At 31.1% G+C, this 8898-nt stretch overlaps 1 protein-coding gene across 1 annotated transcript; it reads left to right on the plus strand.

Annotated features, from left to right (window-relative positions):
- The first annotated feature begins 2543 nt into the window (after positions 1–2543).
- LOC105955741 (transcription factor DIVARICATA) lies at positions 2544–4195 on the plus strand. The gene is made up of 2 exons (XM_088826529.1): positions 2544–2959; positions 3541–4195. Exons 1-2 carry the CDS (start codon positions 2550–2552, stop codon positions 3977–3979), a joined length of 849 nt encoding a protein of 282 aa, XP_088682655.1. The 5' UTR covers positions 2544–2549; the 3' UTR covers positions 3980–4195.
- Positions 4196–8898: the final 4703 nt, after the last annotated feature.

Genomic DNA, 8898 nt, shown 5'->3' on the forward strand with positions numbered 1-8898 from the left:
AGAGAGAGAGGGGGGGAGAGAGAGAGAGAGAGAGAGAGAGAGAGAGAGAGAGAGAGAGAGAGAGAGAGAGAGAGAGAGAGAGAGAGAGAGAGAGAGAGAGAGAGAGAGAGAGAGAGAGAGAGAGAGATGTCGTTTGTTGACGATGGTGGTGTTGGACGACAACGTGTGGCAAGCAACGATGGAGGCAGAGGAGGCTAGTAGAGTGAGTGAGCGGACTAGGCAAACGGCTAGCAAAGTGAGCGAGCGATGAGAAGAATAGGTGCTGCTGATGGCAAGCTGCAGCGGAGACGACGGAGGATGAGAAATGGCGATGGTATGGGATTAGGCTTGGCAATTTGGGAACTCCAATTTGTTTTTATTTGGACATATTAAAGAAATTCAAATGAAATGTCTGAGTTTTTAAATTTTGACATATTATTGTTAGGATTTAATTGGTCTTAATTGGATCTAATATTGATCCACTTTATATTTAGTTGAACTTTCAAAATATTCAATGTGGATCCGCATGGATCCAATTTTCAAAAGTATTCCGGATCCATATGGACAGAATCAAATCTGATTAGATCCATACAATTGGATCAAAAATGCTAGCCTAATTTATATGATCATATATCATGATTGAAAGTGTTTAACTTCTTCTTATGTTGATTTTTATTGGAGAAATTAGCAAATTCTAGTTATGATTGAAAATGTTTAATTATTGAATTTCGATAAATTTGTAGAGAATTTCCATAAATGTATAGTGGATTTAAATTTGGTAAACCTACTAGAATGTTTTAAAAAATTTTAAAAAAAATCATTTATTTTAATAAATAAACAAATAAAGAAATAAAAAGGAAATAAACACAATAAACAATTTATTATTAATTGAAATAAAAAAAGAAAATTTAAAATAAACATTAAGAAAAAAATGTTTTTATAAAAGAATCCAAAAATAATATAGGGCATATTTACAGTCTTTTAATTATTTTTCCATCATAATACAATAGGGGAATTTTGATATTCTACATTTAAAGGGATTACTCCTAATATATACTTTTGAAATTGGGTTTAAACCTATAATAGCAAATTCTGTCTTTCTCTATTGTAAATTGTAAATAAATCTGCAAGTAAAATGAAGTGTTTACAAAAATGAAATGTCTTTCTCAATGTTCTAAACATTTTCTTTGCTCTAAACACCACAAATACTTATTCTAATAAATTTAAAAATTTAAAGCCATAACTGCATATTGTTTTCACGTTCACTAATAAATATTTTCTTTCCCCCTCTCTCTCTCAAATGACTTTTCCTTTTGTGAAGTCCTCTAACTCAAAGTGACACATGTTAAACTCGACGCACCCTATTAAGAATTTTACATGAACATTTATGAAGTGTACCTCAAATTTGAAGCTTAGGCCTAATTACTAGATATGTGGTCTATCTGTTGATAAAGAACAAATGAGAGCATTTAATTTAATTGTAAGAATCTTCTCAAATGTAGAAATTATATTAATTGCATTGATTTGGAGAGGATAACTTGATTGATATATGTATTTTCCGTTGTTCAATTATAGATATTGAGTATAACATTTATATAGTCATGCTGAATAACTTTGCATGGCTTTTCTGTATTTGAGCATATTTTTCTTTAATTTAATCTTGCATGTTACATTTGTTGGCCATAAACTTATACAAAATTTTAACCCTATGCCAACAAATAATGAAAAATTAATGTTACTTTCCTTAATTTTTCAGTTAAGATCTATACGATATACAAATTATCGTAGTATCATTTATAGGATATAATTGGTTCATACTAGCTTGGGCTCATCACACACGACCAATCATGTGGAACGTGTAGTATAGATTTGACCGTGGACATAATTTTATCCAACATTATACACCAATTATTTGGAGAAATATATATTGACATGTCTTTGAATGTATTATATATATACATTTCTTGTAGAGATAAAAACTTAATGGTTTGTCGAACCCACTAATAAAGCCTGTTGAATGACCATCTCAACCAAAAACTTAAGCTATTAGTGAAATGAATCATTCAATTACGCAGGTGAATAACATTTGAAGCCTTGCACTTGAAATATTTGAAATGAGCGGCGGTGCTTTCGAACTTAAAACGTTTCATTTGTCCTGGATTTAATATCATCTTGAATGACCACCTCAACCAGAAGTTTAAACTATTAGTTAAATGTATCATTTAATATAAATATCTCTAATAATTGATTATATAAGATAATAATGAAATGTCATTTATACTATAACTTCCACTACGTAAAATGTTAATCTTGCATATGTCATAAGAAGTATAATTCCATAAAATGTAAAAATTAAGGGAAAAAATAAGTTATTGAGTTAGATTCACCATTTGTAATCCTGCCAAATCAAATATCTATGAGGATCATTCTAGATTTTAGTAATAAAAGATGGTATACCTCAGCAATTGACTTTATTTTTCCACTTTTATGAAGCATGTAAATTGGTCTTAAAAGCTGGTTTTCCTTGTTATAAATACGAGTCTGTATTGAATCGAAAAACAAAACACAAAATGGAATGGCCTGCAGATTTTCAGTATTCTCCTTTGGAGGAGTCACCACTGCATGGGATCGAAATCGACAAGGGTGCTGGGTGGACTTTTGAAGAGAACAAAATGTTTGAGAATGCTTTGGCTGAAATTGATCCTTCTTCTCCAGCTTTCTTTGAAAACGTCGGATCAAGGGTTCCTTGGAAAACCATTGAAGATATCAAAAACCATTACCAAGCATTGATAGAAGACGTTGGTCTGATTGAATCGGGCAAGTTTCCGATTCCAGATTACGAGCAAAATAATGTTTATCATCACCTCGAAGGCAAAAAATATGATCAAATAGAGTCCATTAATAAAGACGAGGGATCTCCATCTACAAAAAATGGCCAACAACGCCGAAGAGGCGTTCCATGGACTGAAGAAGAACATCAGTACGTATATATTTTTCCTCAATCATTCAAATTCTTTACTTTTTCTTTTAATCAAGATTTATGGAAAATTCCATTTAAATAAATATTTGATCGACACCAATTTATCTATAATTGCTTATTTAATTTGAGTCATATGATAGTACGGAAGTGTTGAGTCATTTATTAAAATTTTAACCCATTAAGATCGATAAAGCAAGCCTAGGTAGATGAGATGCATGTCCTTATAAAAAATTTATGCATAACTAAAATTATGCATAATCTTTAATTTATGATACTAGTAAAATTGAAACAATTAGAAATTAATAACATGAACACAATGCATATATTAGTCCATAGACCCATTTGTTAAAAAAAAAAACAACTTTTGCATTCTTTTTTAAATATTATATATTTTTTTCATTTATTTTTGGTAAAGAAATATAATAATTTGTTTAACTGCCTTTACTCTATTTGATTTCACCTTTCATTTTTTCTTCATGTAGTTAATTCACCTTCAAATCATAATTCTGATTTTGGTATAAAAAAATGTATTTTAGAATGTCTTCACAATAATGGAACACCGTTTTATCTTGCACGCATAGATTATTTCTCATGGGATTGAACAAGTATGGGAAAGGAGATTGGAGGAGCATCTCAAGGTATTATGTGATCACAAAAACCCCAACACAAGTTGCGAGTCATGCACAAAAGTACTTTAGACGACAGACGAGCTCCACTCCAGTTGACAGGCGTCGTCCTAGCATTCATGATATTCAGACTGTTAATCCCACCACCTTCACAACATTGCCCCTAAGCAATACTCTCACTAACGTCGTCGATGAACCAATCCCGTTCTCTTCTTGTGGCGTCATCCCAATGCTCCATCATAATTTGAATGGTGGTACTAATTTTGAGCTAAATTCTATCTTTTTACCATTGAACTCAACATTTCCATCGACTGATGACATCTTCAACCAGAGTTCCGGTTCTCATCATGCACCATACTTTATTTCGCCGACGAGGAACCAACAATGGGGTTAACTGGAAACATACTAAACTAAATTATGTCTGGATTTTGTTGGATCTTGATTAATTTTATTATTCTATATAAGTAAAGTAGTTTTGTGCTTCTATGTTGTATGTGAAAACTTTTACCTAATGTATGGTAAATTTATTTTTAAAAGTAAGTAACACATGCATCGCACGTGATTCTTACGATTTTTGTCAATGAATAAATTTAATGATTTAATTGCATTAGCTACACCTTGAAAATACGTAATTGTTAAATGGTCTTCATGAAATAAAAGTAAGAAATACGTACCACATATATTTAAAATTCAGGCGTGCATGCATCTCAAATTGCGCGTCTTACTTGTTACTTCTGCATTTATTTTAATTCTTATTTTTTGTTATAAAATTGAAAATTACCCCAAGCTTGTTATATTAGTTAGAGCCCAAGTGGCCATCTCCACTTGCACCTAAGAAGTCCTAATTTCTAAAAGCTTCTCTTTGCCCTAATTTCACCGTAATTGATTTCACCATCAAAATGGTTGGGGAAATTTAATCCCCAGGAGCACGCCATCGATGATTCAAACGCTTTAGTATTTTCAACGCATGTTTTGCTAATAAATGCGGGATTAATGATTGTGAAATAAAAACTAATCTAGAACATACAACGATATGCACATATGATCCTAAATTTCCTTTTCCCTAATACTTCGTTTGTGGAAGATTCCGAATTCACTTCATTCTGAAGTAGTTCAAACCATGAATGATGAACTAGTCTAGAACAGTAAAACCAACTTCAGACGCCCATAGTTTTGTTTTCAGGACTTGGATTAACGATACGTTTGGCCGCGATTGAACATCTCGAATGATGCAGACCAGAACCCGGAATGTAAAACCAAATAGAAACGATGATAGATGACTAGAAATCACTCAACAGGCGATATCAGACTAACTCAAAACTACTAGTTAATTAATCGCTCGACGTGACCAAGCAACTCACGTGTAAAGAGTACTCACTTAGTCTCAATGCAATAGACTTGCAAAAAGGAAATTAAACTTAAACACTCGTCCCGTTTTATGCATTGAAAGAAGGGTTTATATAGAAGTTTTGGAACATCATTGTAAAATATAGAAAATTGCAACTTGAAAAATTATCAACTTCCTATCTATACTATCTATAAAAGTGGGAATAATAAGGTAGGTTTCTTCCCTTTTATGTGAGGACCAAAATGCCCTTTTCAATGGAATATATTATATACATAGGATAAATGAGTAATAATTAATAATAATACAAGGGATTATTTGAGATAACCCCCTCATATACAATGTATCATTAGACTAAATCCTTTTTTTTTCCTCCTTTTTGAGATAAATCCAATTGTATTTTATTAAACAAATTATATTATTAATAACCTGTTATACCCTTTCTCAATTTTTTTAACCTAGTCAAACCCCGAAACACGTCCCTTCACTTATTCCTCTTCTCCCTTCCTTCTCTCCACAATCACGCACGCCCCACAACCTCGCTTCGTCTTCTTCCTTCCTTCTCTCCACAACCACGCCATAATCTTGCTCCACAACCTCGTCGTCTTACCGGATGACCACACCATCTCCGCCCTTCTCCTCCTCGGCAGCCGCCCCTCTCTTTTCCCACCACCATCGCCGCCCCTCGTTACATACTACCAGATCTGTCCATCTTGATAATCGTCTTCTCACTCGCTGACGAGATCCGCTTACCCACGAAGTTGATATGTTTTCCCAAAACGCAGAAAGATTTGTCTCATTCCCTCTATATTTTGTCGGCAAATAGATAAGTTCACCGCGGTTCTCTTTCTCGTCGGCGGTTGTTGATTATAAGGTATGCGAAAATACTTCGTCGCTTTAGGTTTTTTGATTTTTCATACCATGATTTCATATTTTTTTTATATAAATTCTTCTGATTTCAAACATGTTTTGGTTTTGAAATTTGATAATGTCTTATTTCAAACATGTTATGGTTTTGAAATTTGATAATTTTTAGTAAGAAATACAATACGAATTAATAAGGTGACAATACGAATTAATAAGGTGTAGCACTAAATATTGTCGAAAATTCCATAATTTCCAAAAATATTTTCAAATTTTGGATATTTTTTTTCTGAAAATTTAGAATTATAATTTATTTATTGTATTTTTTAGCTACAATTGGCTATTGTTTGGATGCTATTTTGCTGCTGTTTTTTGCTGCTGTTTTTGCTGCTGTTTTTTTGCTGCTGTTTTCTTTTGGCTTTGCTGCTGTTTGGCTCCTAATTTGCAGCTGATTTTGCTGCTGTTTTGCTGTTGTTTTCGTGTTGCTTTGCTGCTGTTTTAAGATGTTGGCTTGCTGCTATTTATTTGCTATCATTTTTTCTTTATATCCATAAATAAATTCTATATGATGGATAACAAAATAGAAGTGACAACTAGTTGAATTGTTGAATGAACTATTATATATATGAGATTTTCAATATACTTTTGAGGCTCCTTCATATTTTCGGTCACTATTTAAATATTATACTGTTGTTGTAATTCTTTAGTGGATTAACTTATTTCGTAGTGGATTATGTTAATATTTTAGTGGATTTCGATAATTTTTGTAGTGGGTTTTGGCGAGATTATAGTGGATTTTAAATTCTTGCTTTGGAGACCGAATTTTAGTGAATGAATTAAATTGACACGTTGTTATCTTATTTTTCTTGGGTTTAGGTTCTTGCACAAGCGGGTGATGGCAGCAAGTGAGACGATGTTGGGTGATGATAAGTTTGTAGTGTTTATCACCGGGTCACTCTAACCTAATGAAAACCACGAGCAACACTATCATAAATTCGGAAGCTTGTAGTGAATTTTGAAAAGTTTGTTGTTGATGCATAAGTGTTTTTCTACGATATTTTTTTAGTGGATTAACCATATATTACGTTAATTTTGTAGTGGATTACTTTAAACTATAAAGTGGATTTTGATAACTTTGTAGTAGATTTTGATAATTTTCTAATGGATTATGTTAATTCGTAGTGGATTATGTAAATTTATATTCAATTTCATACTGATTTCTACGTTAATCGAATAGTGGTTTTCGATGAATTTATAGTGGTTTTCAATGAGTATTTAGTGGATTTCAATCTATATATTACGTTAATTTTGTAGTGAATTACTTTAACCTATAAAGTGGATTTTGATAACTTTGTAGTGGATTTTGATAATTTTGTAATGAATTACGTTAATTCGTAGTGGATTATGTAAATTTATATTCGATTTCGATACGTTTGTAGTGCACTATATTTATTATGAAAGTTGATTACGATAATTTCATACTGATTTCTACGTTAATCAAATAGTGGTTTTCGCTGAATTTATAGTGGTTTTCAATGAGTATGTAGTGGATTTCAATCCATATATTACGTTAATTTTGTAGTGGATTACTTTAACCTATAAAGTGGATTTTGATAACTTTGTAGTGGATTTTGATAATTTTGTAATAGATTACGTTAATTCGTAGTGGATTATGTAACTTTTTATTCGATTTCGATACGTTTGTAGTGCATTATATTAATAATAAAGTTGATTACGATAATTTCATATTGATTTCTACGTTAATCGAATAGTTGTTCTCGATTAATTTATAGTGGTTTTCAATGAGTATGTAGTGGATTTCATTTTTTTGTTAAACTTGCGGTAAAAAAAAATCAATTAAAAAAAATGAAAATTGAAAAAGAAAAATATTTTTTAAATTCAAATTACAAAAAAATTGTAAAAGATGAATTTATAGTGGTTTTCAATAAGTATGTAGTGGATTTCAATTTTTTGTTAAACTTGCGGTAAAAACCCAATTAAAAAAATGAAAATTGAAAAAAAAGAATTATATTTTTTAAATGGAAATTACAAAAATATTGTATAAAGAATCAAAAGAAAAACCGAAACACGTGATTTGCATTGTGAAAGAGATTAGGGGGAGTTGGCGAGAGATTTAAGGGGAGTTACTTTAGGGGAGTTATTTTAGCAATAATAATTTAATTATATTTTTATGAATATAATAAGGGTAAATGAGGTATTAATCTTAATAAGGGGTTATCCCTAATAATAAATAAAAATATGGATTTATGCCTCTGAAAAAACTGTATGAGGGGGTTATCTCATATAACCCCATAATACAAAGCTATAGGTCATTTAATATATAACAACAGAATTTATAATTGAAGTTTACAAATTAAGAAATTTTACAGTTGTAACACCTTTTGATATCTATATGTAACCTAAAGAATCCAATAATTATTTAATTCTGTTCTTAAGTTTTATATTTTTCATGCTCTAAATTTCACTGAAAGAATAGTTGTAGAACAATAATATAATATCAAAAAGAAATTGTTTCAAATTCATGCAAAAACGAAGATTACTAATAAAATATTCTAGGGAATTTCAACTTAGCACAAATTGAAATTACAATAAAACTATTAATTTTTCATTAATCTAATCTACCCAAAATAACATGCCTTTATTACTTAATTTGTCCATGGATTAAAATAATTGCTATACGCTAGGTTTCGTTATATTTAATAAATCCAATTTAACTTATCTCTAATCATCTAAAAAAATTCCAATTTATAAGGCCATCAATTTAGTTCATGAGTTTTTTTTTTTTTTTTTTTGAGATAAAACATTGGACTATATTAATCTTCAGCTTCAAAGTTTACAATATTTTGAATCACCAAAGGGAGATTCGGCAAAAGATTTGGACCCTTAAGTGAAAGTCGAGCTACTTCATGTGCAACTTGATTCCCTTTTCTATTAATATGCCTAGCAGAGAACCCATCAAACCAGCCCTTAGCAACAAGAATATCTGCAATGATAGCCCCATGCATTGATCGATCTTCTGTGGCGCCATTAATCGATGATATTACAGTACTTGAGTCACCTTCAACAATAATTTTCCGCCAACC

The sequence above is a fragment of the Erythranthe guttata genome, chromosome 12 (assembly GCF_056151865.1).
Source record: "Erythranthe guttata isolate IM_541 chromosome 12, IM_541, whole genome shotgun sequence".
In the NCBI taxonomy this organism is placed as follows: Eukaryota; Viridiplantae; Streptophyta; class Magnoliopsida; order Lamiales; family Phrymaceae; genus Erythranthe; species Erythranthe guttata.

Excerpts from the sequence above, each read along its gene's own strand:
- LOC105955741 (XM_088826529.1), top strand. The coding sequence starts at position 2,550 with ATGGAATGGCCTGCAGATTTTCAGTATTCTCCTTTGGAGGAGTCACCA. Across the intron at positions 2,960-3,540 it reads TGGACTGAAGAAGAACATCA|ATTATTTCTCATGGGATTGA; the intron begins GTACGTATATAT and ends TTGCACGCATAG.